The 22277-nt window shown below is 59.6% G+C and overlaps 1 protein-coding gene across 7 annotated transcripts in view; it reads right to left on the minus strand.

Moving 5' to 3' along the window:
* The window catches only part of DLG3 (discs large MAGUK scaffold protein 3), an 80870-nt gene that overhangs the window by 14655 nt on the left and 43938 nt on the right, over window positions 1–22277 (minus strand). For 5 of the 7 annotated variants that reach the window (XR_012653962.1, XR_012653961.1, XM_075054025.1 and 2 more), the window contains 9 exons: window positions 18792–18842; window positions 15561–15685; window positions 14898–15067; window positions 14381–14517; window positions 13894–14038; window positions 13584–13743; window positions 8842–8998; window positions 8271–8373; window positions 2283–2397 (listed from right to left, as the gene is read on the minus strand). Coding sequence is in view for 5 of the 7 variants with exons in the window: in XM_075054025.1 (XP_074910126.1) it covers window positions 2283–2397; window positions 8271–8373; window positions 8842–8998; window positions 13584–13743; window positions 13894–14038; window positions 14381–14517; window positions 14898–15067; window positions 15561–15685; window positions 18792–18842 (1163 nt within the window). In the remaining 2 variants the exon portion in view is untranslated. Of the gene's footprint in view, window positions 1–2282; window positions 2398–2965; window positions 2988–7971; window positions 8059–8270; window positions 8374–8841; window positions 8999–13583; window positions 13744–13893; window positions 14039–14380; window positions 14518–14897; window positions 15068–15560; window positions 15686–18791; window positions 18843–22277 lie in introns of those variants that run through there. The other 2 variants (XM_075054026.1, XM_075054027.1) reach the window with 2 other exon arrangements.

Raw genomic sequence — 22277 nt, forward strand, 5'->3', positions numbered from 1 at the left:
GGCCAGCAGGCCCCTGCGAGACCAGCGCCGTCGGGAGCAAAGCACAAGCCAAGGCCCCAGGGAACTGGTCAGGCCGGTTCCCGAACTGAGGCAGGCTGCACGGTGCCCTGCCCACACCCTGCACCCTGCCCTGCAGAGCAGCCCTGGCCCCACAGCTCCCTGCCTCCTCCCGCAGCAGCCACTGGCATCCCAGGTTAGGCACAGCAAGATTTGTGCAAGGGCCGGACACCTGCAAAGCAGAGGCGGGAGGCATCTGCTTCCCCAAGACGCGATGCTCCTGGAGACCAGACCCCGGCTGTGTCGGCACCCAGGGCCCACCGTGGCTGGGTGCTCTCCGAGGCGCACAGCGTGCAGGGGCCACACGGCAGCACGGTCACTCTGCTCTGCCCCTGGGCCAGCTTGCAGCACGCGGGCACGGGCAGCCAGGAGAGCAGATGGTTTGGCTGGAGGGCAGGGGAGCAGTGCCAGGGACTCGGCATGGCCTCCTCCCAGCGCCCAGGCACAACGCTTGCCTGACCCCCATCCCCGCCCGGCACAGCCCCAGTGCCGGCGGACTTTGCCCTGCGGCAGCGGAGGCAGGCAGAAGGCAGCGCGCAAACCTGCTTCGCTCCTGCCCATGCTGCGCAGCCGCAGCTCCAAAACACCCCCAGATTGGCTCCGGCAGGCACTCGGGTGCCCGGTTCCGGCCCTATAGACAGCACACAGGCTGCAACACAGCCTCACAGGGCTGACTCAAGCAGTTGGGTAGCAAGTCCTGTAATTGATGTCCTGTCCACAACGCAGCAGTTGAGCTGGTTTCGGGTAAACTGTGCTCGAAACTACCCCGCCCAGAAGGGCTGGGGCAGCCCAGATGCCTGGCAGCTCTCACAAGCACGTTTGCAGGTGTGCGGCCACCAGAGCCACAGAGGGTCGGGAAGGGCCATGCTGGGGAAAAGCTCTTCCCTGGGATCACCCTCTCAGCAAGGCACTGCCCAGCTCCCGTCTGAAGCCACATGGTTGCATGCGAGGGGACATAGCGCCGCAGAGGCCACCAAAGCCACGTGGAGGGATGCAGCAAGAGATGAGAGATGCTACAAGCAGCCCGGAGGCAGCGGGGAGCTCTCTGGCTCACAGGCATGCCCCAATAGGTGCAGCACCTATTCAGGCAGGGAACAGGAGACTCACAGGCTCAACTCAAGCTGGACTCAGCCTAAACCCTGCTCTACCCACGAGTGTGTCCATGGGACAGCAGAGGAGTGAGGGCAGGACTAGCAAGTAGATGTTTAATCAACACAGTGCCCAGCTTGTTGCACACCCCCGGCACACAGCCCCGAGGTGCTAAATCAAGCAAGATGCCTGCAGAGCCTCACAGGAAGGTGTGAATTGCAGAAACCCAGAGCTGCAGCTCTCCCCTCCTGCAAGGTCGGGCTTGCACCAGGTCCAGCAACAGCCTGAAGCCTCTCTGCATGGAGCAGACAGGCAGTGGGAGATGCAGGCTGAGGCTGATGCAGCCTTGGTCCTTGTCATCCTTCCCACAGGGAAGGAGAAGCATCCCCTGCTCCTGCCAGGCCCCACCTGCAACAGGCTGTGCAGGGCGAGGATTTACAGGATTATTTTAATTACCAAGTTAAAATTACTCATTAGCTGTCACCCCACTCACACTGTGGCAGGCAGTAAGCAGGGGCTGCCCTGGTGGCACAGGACTCGAAGCAGTTAGAGCTGCATGGCTGCTTAACCCCTGCCTGCCCCGTGCCTGGCTCTGAACCAAAAGTGCATCGAGGGCTCAGAGTCATAATCCTCCTAAGAGCTCATCTCCCCTCCAGCCAGATCCTGCCACAGCAGTGGCGGGAGGAGACAGGGAGAAGCCTGTTACAGGGAGCGGTTCGAGGAGAGCATCCTGAATGCTGCCTTGAGCTGTCCGGGGCGGAAGCAGCGCTGGGTGCCCAGCATTTCCCTGTTTCCCAGTGGTCCCCAGTGGGTTGGTCTGGCCAGCAGTCAACCAGGGCTCTGCAGAGACACCAATACTTTCTCGAGCGGAGCAGCCCTTGAAAGAGACGCTCAAGTGCAGAGCACCCAGCCCCGGCGAACCAGTGCAAAAGCACCACTCTCCCTGCTGTGCCCTCTGGGCTTCATGATGCATCTATCACACTCGCTTCCCTGGCCTCCAAAACACCCATCCACAGAGGTGCTACACGGCCCAGGCTGAACCGTCCCACGCTGCATCCCGCCCTGTGGGGATATACCCATCCCACTCACCTCCAGCTGCCTGGAGCAAGGGGGCAGCAGGGGAGGCTGAGCCTTACCGGACATAGAGAGATCTCTTCTCGCTTGTCCGGAGGGAGCCGGAGCCGGAGCTCATGCTGCTGTTCATCATCTGCTCTCTCAGGTCGTGGATCTTTGACTCGAAGCGGCTGTACTCTGCAGGGAGAGAGGTGGTCAGTGCAGGCAGGAGCTGCCGCCAAGCCACCCCCGCCCCCGCCCTGCACCAAGCCGGGCCCCACTGGTAAGTGCTGAGAGAGGCAATGACAGCCCGTCTGTGGGGCATCTTGCCCGTGAGGCTGTCCATCCCTACACACGAGGGAGGATGAAACCAAAGAGGCTGCAGCACCCTGCAGGAGTCCAGTGGGCATCTGGAGCAGGCAGGGCACTTAGCTGCTCCCAAACCCCTGCACAGGCAGCTTGGGCAAGGGCTGTTGAGACCCCCACTGCTACTGAGCTGCAGCTCAGCAAGGGCACAGCTGGGCAGGGCAACAAGCCGCGGACCTACAGAGCAGTTCAAAATGTGCAGAGAGTGAGCCCCCCCGGGAGACCGTCACCCACCGGCTGGAGCAGCAAGGCACCCCTGCAGCCATGGGGGGGTCCCCACCCACCGCTCTGCAGGCAGCGGAGCCCCTCTCCCCAGCAGGCGTGGAGAAGGGGGAGGAAAAAGCACGGCCCCCGCCCACAGAAGGGGAGTGGGGAGGAGGAATTCGCCTTTTACTCCTACCTCCAGTGGCAGACACCCGCAGGAGGAGCCGGGGGACCCTCCAAAAGCCGCCGCCGCTGCCACCTCCCTGCCAGGCAGCTGGACGGGAGCAGCCGCCACCCCGGCGCCTGCCGCCGCGCCAGCCCGACCTTCAGCTGGGTGTAAAGGTCGGGCCGGCAAGCAGAGGGTGGAGGCACCGGCCCTGCTTACCCAGGGCCAACCGGGGAAGGTTTGAGGGGTGGCGAGCAACTGTGGCACCGTGGCACCAGGGAAGCTGCCGGCACGGCCACAGCCCACCCTGGCAGTTCTCACCAGGTACCCTTGATTTTGTCCCCTGGGCACACCCTGCAGTTACATCCCTGCCTCCCGGCGAGAGGAGACCAGCCTCACCTCTACTGCAAGACTTGCCTAGAAAGCCTCGTCCACAACCCAACAGTTCAGATATGGTTTGGGTTTTTTGTGTGTGAACTGGAGCTCAGCAGCGGAGGCAAGTGCTCACTGCAGAGTGGAGCCCCAGCAGTGTGGGGGATTGTGCAGGCTGCTGCCTAGCCCGCAGAGGGGTATCGCACAGGGGTAGTGGGAATAACACACTGCTAAGAAAGGCACTGCAGGCTGCGTTTGAGAGCCAGCCCCTCACTGTGCAAAGGGAGAGGCGACTCTCGGTGCAGACGCACAGGGGGCTGGGGTTATGCAGCTGCAGCTCAGCATTTCCTGACCCTCCAGCTCTTCACTCTGCAGCCAGACCCTCCTGGGCATCCCCTTCCTGCACCCAGCTGCCAAAGATGCATTTTTACTTAAAGACTGAAAATAAAGGTAATACACACTAAAACCGCCAAGGGGCACACAGAAACTCCACACAAGGCCCCTTCCCCTGCCATGGGACATCAAGAGGTGCCACATGCCAGGCAGGGTCAGTCACTTAATGTGGAGGTCACCAGACCCCCGCTGACCCTGCCTGCCCCATGCCAAGGGGCACCCACAGCCCCTGCCTACCTTCATGCTAGTAGAGGGAAACAGAGAAGCAGCCAGGCGTGGGCAAGGCTTATTTTATAAGAAAACTCAATTCTGACACCAAAGCAGCACTTTTGCACTCGCCAACCTGCATCGAGGTGTTGCAGAGCTCCTGGCAGAGGGAGGTGAGCTTCATCCTGCTCCACACCTCTTACCCCACACCGGGGTGGACCACAGCATCTGTGGCGCTACTCATCTGCCCCAGGATGCCCATGAGCTCTTATATCGCAGAGGAGCATCTGTCAGAAGCAGGTACAGCTGCTCTGTAAACCGTTTGGTATGGAAGGACTCTTTCCCCCAGAAAGCTGCTGAGCTGGGTGCTGCAACCTCTGTCCCCAGTTGAATTGTCCCAAACCCCACTGGGGGCACAGACTCTCCGCACACCCCGCACCAAAAGAACCGCTGCTCCCCATCACGCGGGCTCGCATCCCTCCCATAACACCCTTCTCCACAAGAAGACCAGTGTGGAGGATGCACTGCCTGGGACTGGACAGGCAGAGAAGGGCAAAAGCAGGTTTAGTCGCCACTGGCATCAAGGCGGGGATGTCGGGAGGGCAACCTTTGGGTGCCACCGCGCTGCCAGCGACTGTGTCCCCTGCATGTAACCCAAGGGCAGGGCTCTCAAACACCCCTGCCTCAGCCGGGACGCTCCATGGAAAGGAACTTTCCAAATTTTGCTGGAGTGGCCACACTGCTTGGAGGGGCTGGGAAAAGCCCACTGGCACAACAAGAAGCACAAGCCAGGCTGGATGCAGCAAACTGAAGGACACAGGGGCTGCTCTGGCTTTATCCCCCAGAGAGCAAACACAGTCACATCCTAGGATGGGTCTCCCAAGGAGCCACCAACCTGTGCTCGATATGACTGGGGGAGGGCACAGGCCAGAGGAGCAGCCAGCCCCAAAAGGAAACCCGCCACCTCCCTCCCAGCACAGGGGAGGCAAGGTTACTCCAGGAGTGAGCACGGGATGCTCCCAGCTGCAACCGGCCCCCCCTTATCTTCATGCTGGAGCAGCCTCTGAGACAATTACCAGTGGATAACCCCCAGCAAGCAGTGCTCCCGCCTTTGCTCCCTGGCTCATAGCCATCTTGCCTCTGCATCCTGGAAGGAGATCTCCCACATAGCCAAAACTCACCGGGAAGCTTGCCCACAGCACAGTGGGGAGGTGAGCCATGGCTGATGCCCACCTCCCCGGCATTCCCACGGGACCCGGGTGCCAGACATGTTCAGGACACACTTACCAAGACTGAAAAATATGCAACAGGTGACCTGGCACCTCTTACCGCAAGTGCCACCGCGGTGCTGCGCCATGCACCAGGAGGGGCAGGACTTTTGCTATTCCCACTCAGCAATTCGATAAAAACACCATTCCACCCTCCTGCCACTCTTCCCTTCCCAGGGTGCAGGTGCCCCTGGAGCTGGGCCTGATCCTGCACCACAGGGTGAGCTCAGTGCTGGGAGCAAGATACAGCCCTGCACGCCTGAGCGCACACAGGTCACACACCATTAAGATCAGGCAGGGATTGCCTGCCTGCACCCAGGATCCCCAGCACATGCTCATGTGGTGTGCCTGCAAATATAACCAGCGGAACCAACAAGACGGTGGGTCTGCAGCTGATTTCTGGGCTCCAGGGGACAGTGCAAGGGGAAAAGGTGCTGGCAGAGAGGGGAGCTGCATTGGAAAGCAACCCCGGAGCACGCATAAAGCCTCGTGCCCATGCCCTGCTCTCTCTGGCATGCAAACCTGCCTGCTCAGGGCCAGGCTGGCTCTGCCAGGCCATCAGCAGAGCCCAGGGATGCTCAGCCACAGGCTCCAGCCCAGCCACCTGCAAAAACTACCTCCAGCTCCATCCTTCCCCTCCAGCCTGGCATCTTATCGCCCTGACCCCACACACCTTCCAGCTGTGGGGTTAAAGTACAGACACCTCCTTGCACAGGGCGCAAGTGCCGCAGGCCCAGGGGAGTGGAGGGGAGCATGGCCATAGGGAAAGCTTGGAGGCTTTTAAAAGTGATCGCACAGCCCAGTCACTTCCCTTTGAGCGGCCAGCTTGGAAAAATGCAATCACGTGAGTTTTTGTATTTTCAGGGGAGGAATATCAAGGCTTTGTTGTGTGGGGCAGGAGGAGGGGGAATTGCCAAATGCAAGTGCTGGTGATAGCGGCAGGCAAAGGTCAGGGGGAGAAGTGCTCAAAGGGAAGGTACCATCACAGGGAGCAGCCTCCTCCTCATTGACAGCATGCAGCAGTGGTCAGAGGTGCTGCACCAGGTGCAGGTGCTCAGAAGAAAGGCAGGATGGCAGCTCTTATTTCTATCCTTCCCTGGTTTTGTCTTTGATTCTTTCCACTCCTAGTGGCTTGCAGGACCCCACAGAGAGGGCACATCATCCCCCAAGACCTGCGCAAGCAGCCTCTCTGCTCCCTCGGAGCCCCAGCGAGGTCAGATGCAAAGCACACATGCACTCATCCAGCAACCCCTGGGCAAGCCCTCCTGCGCTCACGTACAAGAGACATGTGCCATCCCCCGCCTCTACGAGCGGAGAAGAACTTCTCAAAGCCCCCTTCCATCAGCATCTCCTCCTTTGGACATCCTACGATCCAGCTTTCTTGCTCTTTCCAGAGCCATGACACACATAGAAAAGGCAAACATTTCGAAGCACACATCCCCTGGAGGGGACCCAGCCTCACCTGCACCTGGGGCTCATGCCAAGGAGAGCTTTCTCCTTGGCTCCCAGGCCTTCAAGCCTCCGGAGCACTGAGGTCAACTCCCAAGGTACAACAGCCTGTGTTTCAGAGCAGCAACCCTACCTCCTAGGAAAGACGGCTGCAGCCTGTGTGCCAAGTGCTGCTGGCTGCATGTGCCAGGAGCCATCACGGACCCGGAAAGCCACCGGCTACAAAGCACCGATATTTCAGCCTTGGTCTAAAGGGGTTTCAAAACATTTTGTCCTGTTTGACATTTAGGAACCGCTCTTGGTTGGCGTCTTTGCCAAATCTCAAGTGGCAAAGGGAGCCAGATATACAAGAACATTAAGTGCTTCCTGGAAAGAAAGAAAAAAAAAAAAAAAAACCAGCCAAAACAAACAAACCCCACACCCACAGCACGCCCCTGAGCGGCACTAACGGCTCTGCACCCCAATGGCCTCTGCCATGGGACAGAGGAGAAACAGCGGGCACAGGGACCCACAGGGCACTGCCCAGCAATGCCACTGAGGAACAACAAGGCGACGCACAGGCAAGGGGCGGCACGTTGGCCTCGGTGGAGAGGACCAGAGCTGCTGGAGAAAAAAACCAGCAGGGCCCAGGAGAGACACCTTCATTTGGGGACGTGAATTGCTGCATCCCGCCACTCGGGATACGGCAACAGCATGGCAGCAGCCCTGGGAGCAGCTCCCGGCCCCTTGCCTGCTGGTGGGATGCCCTCCCCGGTGCTCACCCTTCCAACCCACGGGTGACACTTCGGCCCTGCCAGCCCGGGGAGGGTTTTGGCAGGCAGCTGCCAGCTCCCTTCCCACAGCCACTGGCTGCCCCACGCGGGACCACCAGCCCCCCACACCTTTGCCGAGGAAATTGAAGGCCAGCGCTAAGGAAAGGCAGTCGTCGGGGTAGCGCGGCGGGCGGGATGCTCAGAGTTGAGGACGAGCCCGCACCCAGCACCGAGGCCTCGGCTCCAGCCCCGCGGGCCCGGTGGTCGCAGGGGGGGTCCCCGGAGCCTACCGCGCTGGGGGGTGGCGGGGGGAAGGGAGCCGTCCCCCAGGACGAAGGGCGGTCGCCACACCCGCGACCCCGTCCGGAGCGCCCCCGGGCGCGCCAGCAGAGGCCCACGGGACCCCACGGAGCGGGGCCTCCTGGCGACGCCCTCCGGTGAAGAGACACCCCCTGCCCCCTCCCCACCGGAGACGACCCCCCTCCCGGCGAGGCCCCCCCGCCGGCCCAGGCCCGGAGAGGGCGGCCCGGCCCGTGTCGCCGGGCCAGCCGCGGGGCCGGGGAGGCGCGGGCGAGGTCGGCGGAGCCCCGCTCACCTGCAGGCCGGTGGGGGGCGGCGGCGCCCCCGGCAGCAGCCCCGGAGCCGCCCGGCCCGCACACAAAGCCGCGCAGGCACCGCCGGCGGGACGCCGCCGCCCCGCCCCCCTCCTGCCGCGCCGGCCAATCGGCGCCCGCACCTCCCCCCCGGGCCCCGCCCTGCGCCAATGGGCGCTTCGCCGGCCGCCCCCCGGCCTCCCGGCCCGCCCGCTCCGCGCGCCAGCCGACGCCCCGCCCCCAGCCCGGTCCCGGTCCCGTTCCCGTTCCCGCCCCCGTTCCCGGTTCCCGCTGGCGGTACCTTCGGGCCGGTACTGCGCGACGATGGTCACCGTCTGCCCCGCCCGCTTCAGCGCCGCCGCCGCCTGCTCGTGGGTGGCGTTGCGGAGGTTCACGCCGTTCACCTGCCGGGACAGAGCGGCTCCGCTGGACCGGACTGACCGGGGCTCGCCCCCACCGGGTCTGCCCTGCGCCCCGGCCCTCGGCACCGCTGCCCCTGTCCCTGTCCCGGTACTCGCGGTGCCCACACTCTCAGCCCCACATCACCCAGCCCCTGTGCCCCCCCAGTACCACAGCTGCTACCGACACCCCCAGTACCGGCATCCCCAGTACCCGCCCCCGGCCGGCCCGGTCATCGGGGGTGCCCTCCGCCGGCAGGCGGGCAAGGACCCGGCCGGCCCCTGCTCCGCTGCAGGATAGATACCGGGCAGACTGCTTCTCTGATTCTACGCACCCAGGGGCCACGTCCACGCCGGCACTGGGGTTGGACCCTGCCAACCGTGTCCCGGGTGGCAGGGGACAGGTGTCCTGTGGGCGCCCGCCCGGGGCTGTGGGAGGCCGTGGAGGGACAGCGGGCGGCCCCGCCGACTCACCGAGAGGATGCGGTCTCCCCTCCGCAGCTCACCGCTGAGGTCAGCAGGGCCTCCAGCCAGGATGAAGGACACGAAGATCCCCTCGCCATCTTCCCCTCCAACAATGTTGAAGCCCAGGCCGGTGGAGCCTTTGTGCAGGATGATTTTCCGGGGCTCCCTGGAAGGACAGACACAGGACAGGGAGACATCAGGGTGAAGAGCAGCGAAGCTGATGACAGGGTCGGCTGTGCCTCGGCTTCCCGGCACACCGGCGGGGCTGGAGTCACCCCAAGTGCGACCTGGCGTGACTCAGCCCTCTGCCACCAAGGACGCTGATAAAACGGGAGAGGTGCAGGCAGTTGCACGAGTAACGAGACAGAGCACGGATGGAGACAGAGCATCTGCCATGAAATCACGCACCTAAACATCGGACTGTGAGGCGCCATCAGATGCCACAAGCCTGGGCATCAAGGATGGCATGGCCGTGCCAGGAGAGGGAGATCCAGCCCCTCTGCACCCGTGCAGCATGGCAAGTGTGCCTGCAACTCCACGCACCCCCATGCCACAGGCCCTGCACGGCTCAACAGAAGTCCTAAATTTTTTGATGATGACTTAATTCTTTCACAGCTCAAACAATAGGCAGGCAAAGGCAGAAAGACTGCCTAGCATCGCAAAAATCCTGCATCAGTTTTCATCTGGAAAAAAAAATGAAGTCTGATGGGAATAAAAGCAGCTCCCAGCTCAAGCACTGGATTAAAATAAGAAGGAATAAACGATGCCAGACAATTAGCACAGGCTGGCAGTGATTGTCAGCCAACATGACACTGTGGACCATCAATGTATCCGCTGTGGTGACTGGCTGGATCCCGGGTGCTCCAGCAGGTACTGCAATGACCAAGGACCTGCCAGTGAGCTCAGCAGCCTGATCAACCCTGCGCCTGCTGGGGAGCAGAGGGAGATCTCTGGGGTGCAGCAGGAGAGATGCTGGAGCCCCAGACATGGCACTGTCCGAGAGCACCCATGGTGGACCCTAAAACGCCAGCAGACTTCTGCTAAGAGGACCCTGGGGCACCAGTGGGGGCTGGGCCAGCTGGCCCCCCCGGCTGCCAGCGACAGCGGGGGAAGGAGTGGGGCTCATGTGGCATGAGTGGAGCAGGGACCCAGGGGAATAAAGTTTGGCTGAGCAGTCAGCACAAAGCCCTGCAGCCTGGCAGCGTGCTCCCAGGCCACTCTCGCAAGAAAACATCTTATTCAGCCTCCAGGGCCAACCTGGAGCATCACAGCCATCACCTGGGCGGATGGGGGAAGGTTTTGATGCTTTCATGGATGCAGGTGGCAGAATTTACCTCCAGGGACACGTGCCAGCACCCCAGGAAAAGTGTCCCACCATCCTTTCCTGTGGGGGAGTCCTGATGGGCTGAATGTCGCTTAGCTTCAGGCAACCACCTTATAAGGAGCAATAGGAACAGGAGATGGACAGACAGAAGTGCAGGATGCCTTGCAAGAAGGTCTTGGTGGGCTCCTGCCCTGTCCAGACCCTGGGCTCAGCACAGCCTGACCCTCCCGGCTCTCCCAACTGCTCCTCTCCCTGTCCCCATGCCTCCCACTAGGCACAGCAGCATCCCAGTCCCCTACCTCTGGTCACACTTGCTCCTCTGGCCTCGCTGCTGCCTGGAAGGGGACAGGGACGGCTGTCCCCTGTAGGACATGGATGATGAGACATTGACGGTGAACATTGTGGCATGGCAGGCTCTGCTGGCAGCGCTGGCCGGGAGGCGTGAGGGGCAGGAATGTTCTGAATGCATCGCACCACAGCCCGCCTGTGCTGCCTGTCTTTGCCTCTCACTGGCTTCAGGGCCCAGCTTCCCTGACCCACACACAGTTTTTTTTTTTATAGAAGCACTGAAAGAACACAGCCTTTGCTCTGCTAGACTTAACTCCTTCCTGCCCCTGGAGGCATGGACAGCATGGCCCTGACTGAGGGGAGAACCCAAGCAAGGACAAATTCGCAGCCCAGCTCCCCATGCCTGCAGCTCCACACACATCATGCATTGCCACAGCCCCTTGCCTTCAGATGCAGAGGTACAGCAGAGTCATAACTCCAGCTACGCATTTCTGATGGGCCAGAGGCTGAATCTACCTTGTGACCTTCAGAAAATACCTGCTTTATCCTTATGGCCTTTGGATACATTTGAGCTTTGAGCTAAGCAGAGCTCAGGACTTGGCTGGACCATAGTGCAGGGCTGGGATGCACCAGGACCAGGAGGAGGCCAGGGAAACACCATGGAAATGCCATTGGGGTCAAAAAAGGCTCAACCCCAAGTCCTCAGATTGCCACCAGCGCTTGGCTCTGGGGTGGCTGTGAGGGGGCTGGCAGGGCTGCAGCCATCAGTCCCTCTGCAGCAAAGCTATGCCTGGGGCTAGAGCTCTCCCAGGGGAAGAAATAGGTCAGACTTCTGGGTCTGCAAACCCTACCTCCAACCAGTTGATGAACTTGCTCTGCCCCTTGTGTTTTGCTGCTGCCCAAGCAAAGTGCAGCAATGACCACCCCAGCTTGGCCTGGGGGAAGCATCCCCAGCATTCATGAGGACCAGACGGTTTGGTGAAAGGTAGAGAGACGCTACAGGAACCAAGGAGAGGATATGAAGCCCCAGACAGTTACATTTCAGGTCTCAGTTATAACACGCACTCTCCGCTTCCATCCTCATCCCAGGAGGCAGGACATAGATCCTGAAGGCAGATCCCACACTGGACGTTGCAGGGTTAACACTGGGATATCGGCACAGAGTGACTGCAGGGATCCTGTGGGGCTGTGCCGGGTCTGGGTTGCAGTGGTGGAGCTTATTGGAAAACAGATGCTCTGGTCCCCAGCCCTAGGTGCTGCGGGACATGAGGGTCACCGGAGCCACGTCCACATCTGCAGCAGCACTTGTGGCCACAGAAGGGGAAGTGGCATGATACTGGGTCCAGGCCAGGACCTCTGCTTCTCCTGGGGAACGGCTGGCAGGAGCCTCCTGGGAGACAGCTGCTTTTTCAGGGGAGTCGATGCCTTTCCCACACCAGCAAGATGCATTTGGACCACACTGGTCCTAGTACACAATCTTGGTGACGCACAAGCCAAAAGATCCACAGCGATGAAGCTGTCCTGGGGGGGTCGGTGGTCCACATGAGGTTTTCAGTGCTGCCCTGGGATGGATGAGGGAGGTGCTGAGCCCACCTCAGACTGCGAATCTGGTGGGGAGCAGGGAGCTGTGGCTGGGGACAGTGGCTGAGAGGGGCCAGCCTGCCTGCAGCGGGGACCTCCGCAAGGCAGCACCATCCTCTAGCGGCCACCAGCACGTGCTGCACCAGGGCCACTGCCAAGTCACCGCCGAGCCACTGCCGAGCCATCGCTATGCCATGGTCACCGGGCTGTGTCCAGCCCGGGCTGGGCTGCTCTCTCTACTCTCTGGCCCGCAAATGAGGACGTTGGTGCGTGTAGGAAAGGACACCGTGATGGGACCGGAGTCCCTGGTGAGAGGCAGGTGGAGCGTTTTCTGAGTGCTGGGACTCAGTCCCTTCTGTGGTGCAATGTAATGGCAGAAAGCACTACTCCTGCGTGTGGCATTATCTCCCAGTGCCCTGACAGCACAGGAGTTGCTACACCTGGCTCAGGCAGAGGCCAGTGCTGCACAGGTCATGGTGTGCTGAGGCACCTGGCTGCGGCCAAGCACCAGGAAGCAAGAAATCCCCGTGACGAAGGTGAGTGCAGCCACTCTCCAGGAGGACAGCGGACCTGATGCCGGATGGCAAGTCAGGGTCTCCTGCTCTGGCATCTGCCAGCACCCTGCAGAATGGGACAATTCCAGCCAAGGCTATGGCATCTTCCACTGCAAACGCAACCCCGAAATCAGCCTGTGACCTTCCTCCTAACCACAGAGCCAGCACTAAGCCTAAACCCGAGTGTCAGTCCTAAGAATACAGCCTGAGCCCTACAGCCCTGGCCCTGTGGATACTAAACCCATTGCAGGCTCAGCACTGGCCCCGAGGCTTTGCAAGCAGAGGGAAAGCTGTGAGCTCAGGCAAGCAGAGCAGGACCAACCAGGTTTTGCTCTCCCATCCTCAGCATGAGGCTTTGGAGAAGTTTTACACCATGTTCAGGCTCAGAGCATCTCATTTGCGCTCCTCTTTATTTCCTGGGTTCAGGAAAGAAACCTGCTCATGCAGCATAAATGATGCTAGTGGGGAAAAGGGGGCCGTGCAGGAGGCTGTCAAGCCCAGGGCTGGGGGCCGCTGAAATGACACCTGTGTGCAGGTGGTTCGTGATGCTGGGCTTGGGGAGTGTGGGAGGAGAAGCCCCACTTGTACCCAGAGCTGTGCCCCCCCGCCTCACTCCCAGCACAGCTCTGCTCGGGATCAACCAGCTCACAGCCTGGGAGGCTGTGGCAGTGCTGGCACCAGATGGCACCGTAAAGGCAGGGAACACCTTGTATTCCAGGTATTGTAAAACAGGTAAGAGAACAAAGCAAGGCTCAGGGAGGAGCAGGAGGGAGAACAGGGAAGGGGGGGATGCAGCGAGCCAGGGAGCGACACAGCAGGGCTGGTCTCAGGTGGGGGTGAGCAGGGAGCTCACTGTGGGGGCCCCAGGCTTTGCACCATGCACCCACAAACGGGCTTCGGCCGAGGCTCTGCACTGGCAGTGGGGATGAGGTCAAGCAGCCAGGGACGGAAAGAGAGGGAAGGAGAAGGAGCAGGGATTAAGGATGCTCATGCCTGGTACTCACCTGGTGAAGTCCTCGTCCCCAAGCATGTGCCGAGGGATGGGCGAGTACCGCGATGGAGTCACCTGGGGAGGGACGGGGTAGGCAGGCTTGCTCTCAACACTGCCCAGGTAGCCCAGACTGGAGTTATGGCTTATGTGGTTGTCAGCCAAGGCTGAGAAGGCTGCAGGAGAGGAGAAGGGTATCAGGAGCAGAAATCCGTTTGCAACATGGACATGGAGACCAGCCTAGCATTGCTGGCCGCCCCAGCACGCTCTGTTCCCCCCAGCCCTGCGGTGCGGGCTGCTGCGCCAGTGGCCGGCGGCGTACGTACTGCTGGCGTAGTCGGGGGGCGCGTACATGTCGTTGAGGTGGATGTTGCCGGGCTTGGCCACTTTCAGGTACACCATGTCAGAGGTGTTCTTCAGGGCTGCCACTGCCTCCTCGTGCCGCACGTCCTGCAGGTTCGTGTTATTCACCTGCCGGAGGGAAGGGGCTGGGTAATATGGCTGCAGGCAGGAGGGCAGGCAGGAGGGCAGGCAGGAGGGCAGAGGCCAATGCAGCCCTGCAGGAGCGGAGCAGTTTCCTGCAGGGCAGGTGCTGCAGAAGCTCTGGAGACAGGGTCCCATCTCCATGGGTTTGGCCCTCCCGCCTGCAGCTGGTGCTGCGCCTGTCCCTGCCACAGCACTGTCCCAGAGGGGACCCCAGAGAAGGGGCATGGGGCTGCCAGCAGGAGGGGTGCTGGGGTTCAGGATCGGCACCGCTGCATGGTGGAGACTGCCCAGCTTCACCTCACAGCCAGCTGCGGGCATGGGGCTTACCGCAAGCAGCCGGTCCCCGATCTGCAGGCGCCCGTCCTTCTGGGCAGCACCTCCCTCGATGATCTTGGTGATGTAGATGCTGTTGTCCCCGGGGATGTGCTGGTTCCCGATGCCCCCTGCGATGCTGAACCCCAGGCCTGAGGAGGAGTGAGAGCACAGGTGAGGGGTGAGGGACAGACGGATGGATGGAGCCCCAGGCTGGCAACACAGTCCCTCTGCCTCACTGGGCTTCCCACCCTGCCCCAAACCTGGCAGGCAATGGGCTACCCCACTGCCGTGCAGGGACAGCCCAGCCACCGCGCCCTGCACCATGGAGCTCTCCGACACCCTGTGCCCCATAGCATCCCATGCTGCTGGGCCACTTTGCAGCATTCTGCACCATGGCAGTGCCAACTTGCATCTCACATCCCCGTGATGCTGCCATGCACCCTGTGGCATCCCACACTGAGGGGTCACCCCACACCATCCCGTGGGGCAGCGGGGCACCCTGGTCCTGCAATCAGAGTGAAGGGTTCACCTTTGGGGCCCTTCATCAGGTTGACCTCCATGATGGTCTCTGGCGGGGGCTGCCGGCGGCGCACCACAAGCCGCACCACGGGGCCCGCTTCCTTCAGGGCCTCCACAGCTTTGCTGTGCACCACCTCGGAGACGTCCACGTCGTTCACCCGCAGCACGCAGTCATTCACCCTGTGGGCACAGGGTGGCCCTGAGCTCCCCTCGGAAATCACCAGCTTGTACCACCCTCCTCTGGACACCTCTGCCACCCTCCTCCAGCCACGCGGACCCTTGTGTGAAGGAAAACTGCTCAAGCTGGCCAGATCCTGCCCTGCTAGGGTGAGAGCAGGGTCCCTTCTGAAGAGAGAGGCAGTGGGGTTGGTCCCCACCGTGTGAACCTGGTGGAAATGGGAGATGAGGGGAAAGGGTGGATTGTGCCCCAGGCTGCAGGTGGAAGCATGGGAGCTGGAGCCTGGCATAGGGAAGGGAGGAGGGGTGGCTGCAGACAGGAGGCTGGTGGCTGGGGACCGTGGGCATCCCTGCATTGAGGGGACCTGGCTGGGGGGAAGGGACCGGGGAGGGCCAGGGACCATGGCAGGGTAGGGGGGCAGGAGCTGCCTAGAGGGTCTCTGGGGAGATTCTGGGTAACACCCTGATGGGGCTGCTGCCCTGGCTGGGTACTCACCCCAGACGGCCATCCATGGCTGCTGCTCCCCCGGGGATGATTTTGGTGATGAAGATACCCGGGTCATCTGGAATGTGGGGGTTGTCGATTCCTCCTGCTATACTGAAGCCAAGGCCGGAGTTACCCTGCAGAAAATCAAACCCTGCGTCTTTTCCCCATGGGCAACCACTTGCTGCTGGACCTCCCAAAGCAGTTCCCCCTCTAGCCACGGCTGCCCGGGCCGTGGGAGCCCTTACAGCATCTGTTGCACCCCAGGGTGCCCGGCTCAGGGGGCAGAGGGATGCATGGCCAGAGAGGAGGCCAGTGCTCATCAGCCGAGGCGCTCGGTGCAGCAGCACAGAGCACTGAACAGATGGAGCGGGAGAGTGGGAGCCGCTGAGGACCTCCCTCGCCGCCGCGTCTGCACCGAGAGACTCTGAGGCAGGCGGCAAGCTGGGGGAATAGGGGGTGGTCCTTGGTGGAGAAAACCTCCCCTTGCTGGCTGCTCCCCAGGAGGAGACACTGATGCTGCAGCCCACACAGAACAGCCAGTCTTGTGCCAGTCACCAGCATCCCACCCCTGCCCCCTGGGATGCAGCCCCTGGCAAGGAGCCAAGCCAGGAACCAGCAGTGCTGATGCCAAAATTTGCAGGATTGGGTGGAGGGGACTGTCGTAATGGAGCAGGGTATCCAGTTCTGCCTCCTCTTTCTCCCAGACATGCTTTGAGCATCACTTGAGCTTCATCCTGCTGAAGTCTACCCGGGGCAAATGCAGGGGCTGTGCCACATCTCCAGCTCCATCTCGGCAGCATCCCAGGATGAGTAGCCGTGGCCCCGCACCGCCTCTCCCGCTTGTAGGATCCCCATTAGTGGCACACTCACAGGTGCTGCTTCCAGCTCCGTGCTTGATGCAAGTGGACAATTCCTGCTTTTTCTGCTCTGCCTTGAAAATCAGATGGCTCCTTGCCTTGTTTTCTCATGCGGAAGAGCTGACACTTAGTCACATCCTATTGCGCCCGCCTCTTTCGTACACAAACAGGCTCGGGCCAAGCGCTCTCACGGCTGCCCACGGCCCCAGTGCTCAGTGTTAGGTGATGGGGAGCTCTGCCCTTCTGGGGGACCTGTGGCCAGGAGGGCCACACCAGAGGTCAGGCTCCCTGGGACCATCCAGCACCGCAGCCAGCTGGGGCTTGTGCTTCTCCCCAGCAGTTTGGGATCAGCATCAGCTCTTGCAGCAAAGCAGAGGTCTCTGCTCTGACTTTATGCCATTCATGACACAGCAGGTGGTATCTCTGGGAGCCACCAATGCCTCTCACTATGCAATGCTTCCAGATGCTCTCCTGCTGGCTGGGATTTGGCCGGCGTGTGACAAGGAGGCACTACATGGTGAAAGGTCTGAGGCCGCTCTCCTTTCTCTAAGCTGGATTCTGGTGTACCCTGTGCCCAGCTCAAACAAGCTGCTTACTGTCACCAGAGACCCAGCCAGGCCCCAGCAAGGCAGGTGACACTGTGCAAAATGGTCTCCAGCCATTCATTGTGCCTGTCTGGAAGAGTATGCTCTGATGCTAGCTACAAAACCTGGAAATGATCCAGGAGGTCTTTAATTTTATTTTGATAAACCTTGAAATGGAGTTCAAGGGATTTCTTAGCTGGCATCAGGGTTGATATAGACACAGGGGCAGCTCCTGCTGTGGACATATGTATGGTGGGTAAACCCAAAGCCATGTCCCTCTGCAGACAGTGTTTCCTCAATTACTGCCCCCAAAACACTGCTGCATTTGCCCTTGTCTTTACAATGAGGATTAATAACAGTGACAGATCAGCAATTCTGGGGTACACTGAGGTCATCTCTGGGAGCCAAACACCCCAGCAAGGAGACAGCCTCACCCACAGGCACCAGGGTGCTTCTCCTGCAGTAAGACAGGGCTGTTGGATCCCACTGGGGAGCAGATGAAGGCGAAGGACATGGGTATGGCCCATGCTGGCCCTGGCTGCTAAGCACTGAAATTCCCTCATGGTTTCTCACTGCTGGAGAGGGAATAGCTGCCTGAGGCTTTGAAATGGGGGCAGCAATGAGTGCTGCCTCTCCGTGCAACCCTGCCAGCTCCCCCCGACTCCCGCTGTGGGCCGAGGACAGAGGATGCTCTGAAGAATCCCTGAAAACAAGGCTTTTGCCTCTAAATTGGGCCTGGAGTGAGAAGCGCTCAGCTCAAAAAGGAAGCATCTCCTGGGCTGGTTTCGTCAGCCACGCTGGGGAAGCGGTGGGTGAGGCGGCAGCCCCAGATAACCTTCCGTCCACCCACCTCCATGATGCAGAGCCAAGGGGAGGAGGGAGATGACTAAAGGCAGAGAGGAACAGAAAAACGAGTGATGCGTCTTCCCCTGCGATGCTGGCCACGTGGCGAGGCCGAGCAACCCGGCACGTCAGCGAGGAGGAGGCAAGGTGTGCCACGGAATGCTGCAGCCATCACCCCACCCCAGCCATCCCCACTCAGCAAGGCTGTGCCCACCTCTTGGGGTAAATCTTGGGCCAGCTTCTCCCACTCCTTTGCCATCCTTCCATCCCTGCTGCTCCCTGGGCACCAGAGGAAAGCCCTCCTTGCCCTGTGTGGTGCTGGCTCACCCCTGGATAAGCCTCATCCACGGGAGGAGCTAATTTTAGCCATGGCCAGTGTGGTGCACACCATTCAGCTCTGTGTTGCCAACAGACAAGAAAAGGCTTGAGCAGCAACACCCCCCATTGCGGTCTGGTTTACCAGAAAACCGTCCTTGCTGCTTAGCATCTCCGGGTTGTGTACCTGGGAGTGATGGGGAGCCCGGTGGTGGAGACGCATCGCTCCCCCATGCCCGGCTGTGGGGTGCACCTGCTCACGTGCCTGCATGAGCAGAGCTCCCTGCACCTCCATTTTCCGGCAAAGGCAGTGACAAAGAGCCTCCCTCCCAGCTCCGTGCTGGTGGGTTTGTGGGGGCGAGGGTGTGAATGAGGGAGGCGAGGGAGAAGCCCCTCCTCCCTCCCTTCTGGAGGGGTCTGCGGGGGTGGGGGGGGCAGCAAGCCCACCTCTCCCTGTGCTGTGGGGGCCATGCAGGGAAGGCAAGCGCGACACCCCCAGAAGCCTCTGGAGAGAGCGAGGAGCAGAGACCAACCTCTCCCATCAGCTGGCGTGGGGATGCAGAGGGTGCCAGCTGCACCGGTGGGAGGGCGAGTGGGAAGAAGCAGCAAAGGCTGCTGGCGGGTGAGTAAAGAGCACTTACCCTTTCCAAGACGATCTCCTCGTATTTGAACATCCCATCACTGCCGTTCACCTGGGGAGAGGGAGACAGCAGGTTATGGCTCTGTGCCAGTCCCGGGGGGATTTGCTTTTCCCCTCTGATAGCTAAATATTGAGAATGCAACCTAAAAGCTGCACCATCACTGCTGAAAAAAACTTAAACGCAATCGCTCAAGCCTGCCCTGAAATTAAACTGTGCACTGCTTTGCTTTTCTTTCTGGGCATGAGCCAAAGCCCACTGACTTTAATGCACTTCAGCGCAAAGCCTTTATTCTCCCGGCTCATTTCTTCAGCCATGAAAAGGAACACAACCAAAGGCACAAAAAGAAATAATGCTTTTGTTACACAGCATGTAATTAACCTTGGGAATTCACTGCTGCAGGAAGGGGTCGGTCCATTTAAAGCAAAAAAAAGTCTGTACATAATAACATAATAAACACCTTTAGCAGCTTATATCTTTTAAATCTTTTAGTAGCATGACTGTGTTAACAGGGAATTCAGAATAATGTATTCTACCAAATTAGTTGGGTGTATAGGAAAAGAGGTGCGAGTGTGGGCCACAGTAAGAGGGGAAAACATTGTGATGCCCTTATATAAAAAGAATGGTGTAGCCTGTCTCAATGCTGTAAACCATACTGATCCCCACGGTTAAAAATCTCCCATACCCAGAGTGTCAAAACAGGGCTCTGGGAAACAAAATATCTTGAAACAAAAGGGCTGCAACTGTAGGCTCAAAAATAAGAAAAGGTAAATGTACAGGTCAAAAACTTCCATTTTCCCCATAAGCAACAAGGCACAGGAAAATCAGGCAGCAGTTTCACTCCAGGTCATCAGGATCAGGCCATAAACAGCTGCCAAGGTTTAAAATTTAGCAAGATTTGCAAAGCAATTGGATATTGGAACATCCAGAGCTGTTACACTCAACAGCAACAATTTTAGAGAGGACTGGACTCAACCTACAATTTGAGTCACTCTGGGAAACAAGGGACAGGATGCAGCAAGGTCTGCACGGCACGGCAGAGGCGGCGGGACCAGGGTGGCGGGGCTCAGCAGGCAAACGCCTCTCCCATCATGCAGCCCTGCCTCTGCCTGCGGCCCCTGGACAACATGCAGGGCTCCTCATGTGGATTTTACATCCACCATTAATTGGTGGCTTGTGGATTGTATGGAGCCACTTTCTGTACACACTCTGTAACCCAAACTGGAGCTGCTGTGGCTTCGTTTGGACACAGGTCCCCTTCTCTGGCATCAGCGTGCCGGTTGTGTCCTGCTTGCCCAGCTCCCTGCTATCCGCTCCTGTGGAGGCACAGCCCAGCCATCCTCCAAAACCCCACAGTGCTGGGTTGTTAGATGTAGAGGACAGGAAACATCATTTATGCTAAAGCCATCATCTGACACCACGGAAGGAAACTCAGTGAGATAGCTGTAAGGCCCTATTTATAGGTAGGAAGAGGAAACAGGAGTTTTTCTAAGTGGGAATAATCACGTGCCCAGGTGGAAGAGCAGTTCTGCATGCCAGGATCTAGGATGGGGCTGTGCCACCTGTGACACTCACATCCTTACCCCCTGCCTGGTTCAGCCCTGGTGAGGCCAAAGCAATCCCACACCCTCTTGTGGGTACCGTGCTTCAAGAAGGATGATGTTGGGGAGAGTCTGGAGTGGAGAGACAGGATGGAGCCTCCAGGGAACACAGGCTGAGAGGGTTGTCCCTCCTCAGATGTGCTCCATGCCTGGTGCCTCTCAACCGTGGGAAGATTTCAGGGCACATTTTGGGGTTGAGACATCCAGATGCTCTAATATTAGGATGCTCTGATCCTCCCAGCACATTGGGAAAGGCTTTGGTCAGCTCTTGAACAGGACCCCTCTGCAGAAAAGCACCAGGAGTGGTGGGATTAACCCACAGCAGGATCCCCGACAGCCTTGTCGGGAAAGGGACATGTGGCTGATGCCACCTCCTGCCACAGCACCGCTCTGGGCCATGCTCCCACAGGCAGGTGGGGCATCGCTTCCCTCACCACAGGCTCCCCCTCTGCTACGGATTGCCCTTCCCTCTTCGTGTCCTACCGTACTGACTAATCCCGAGGGGAGCTGGCTTACTGGTCCGTGCCGCCCTCACAGCCTCCCTCGCCACAGCCTCCGGGCTCATCTCGTCTCCGCAGTTGGTAGCCTGGTGCGTGGGGCGCGGCGTCGCCTCTCCCCGGCTTTCCAGCAACTCGGATTCCTGGCACCCTTCGCTACTACACACATTGTCCTCTCTGCTTTGGCATTCAACACAGTTGCCACACAGCCAGCCATATGCACACCCACGGCCGCAGAGGAACAGCACATACATACCTACAGGATGGGGATGTGCAGAAAACTTTGACAATCTGTGAGCCGCGGAGAGAGCCAGCAGTGCGCGAGCCCCGCCAAGCAAGCGGCCGCTGCTGGCAAGCACCCGGGGCTCAGAGACACCCCGGCATGCAACCCCATCAGGCACCCTGCTGCCAGGCAGGTGAGTTTGGGGTATCCCTGCTCTGCAAATCTCAGGGCTGCCAATGCTGAGCAGTGTTTTGCATTGCTCCCTGAAAGCAAGCGGTGTTGGTTCGCGCCCAGCGTGGTGTGTGCTGGGAGCAGCCTGCTCTGGCCGTGCACGCCGGGGTCAGCCAGGCCTGACCATGAAGTTTTAGATCTGATTATGTTTCCAAAATCCATGCAACAGAACGCCAGTTAATTGCATAAGGAAGCCAAATGGAGAACTTAATATATACCACGTAACCAAGGGAACAAGCCAACAAAGCAAACGTTCCAGCGTCGGAAAATTGAATACCAGTCACTCACTGACGGCAAAACCTCCCCGTGGTACCCACTGGAGCTGCTGTGACCTGGCTTTGCTGTAGGCTGTTCCCACTCTCCTTCACCAGTGCCCTGTGCTCCTCCCCAGCTCCTGTTTGGGACCATCTCAGTGCTACGGGCTTGGTGGGGAGATGCCTGGCTCCACCACACCTGGGCAAGGAGAGCACACCCCACCCTGCTCCTGCCTCTCCATGTAATGCCTGCAGAGCCAATGGGGGTGTCGGGCGTTAATTAGCTGTTCCTAGCTTATCTGATCCTAAGCACTGTCTGATTTCTCATGGAAAAGAGTAAGGGTATTTTTTTTCCAAGCCCTTCCCACACAATAAGCTCACCTGAGAGCTCAGGAAGAGACCCCCTTCACTGGCCTTCACTTCCTTTTTGTGTTTTGAGCAGCAAGGAAATAGTTAGTGATGATGACATTTAAATCATCAACAGAAGGCTGCAGAGTTAACACTCATTTGATAAACAGAAGAGCACACACCTTCCAGAGCTACTGCAAGCTGTCTGCCGGCTCCGCCGGCCAACACCGCACCAGCGCACGTGGAACGGACTTTGCAACTTGCTAGAGAGTCAGGATTTGGGGTTTTTGAATTTTTTAAAATAAAAAAAGGGGGGCAATTTAGGAGACTGAGAT

This window comes from Buteo buteo, chromosome 22 (genome assembly GCF_964188355.1).
Source record: "Buteo buteo chromosome 22, bButBut1.hap1.1, whole genome shotgun sequence".
NCBI classification, from domain to species: Eukaryota; Metazoa; Chordata; class Aves; order Accipitriformes; family Accipitridae; genus Buteo; species Buteo buteo.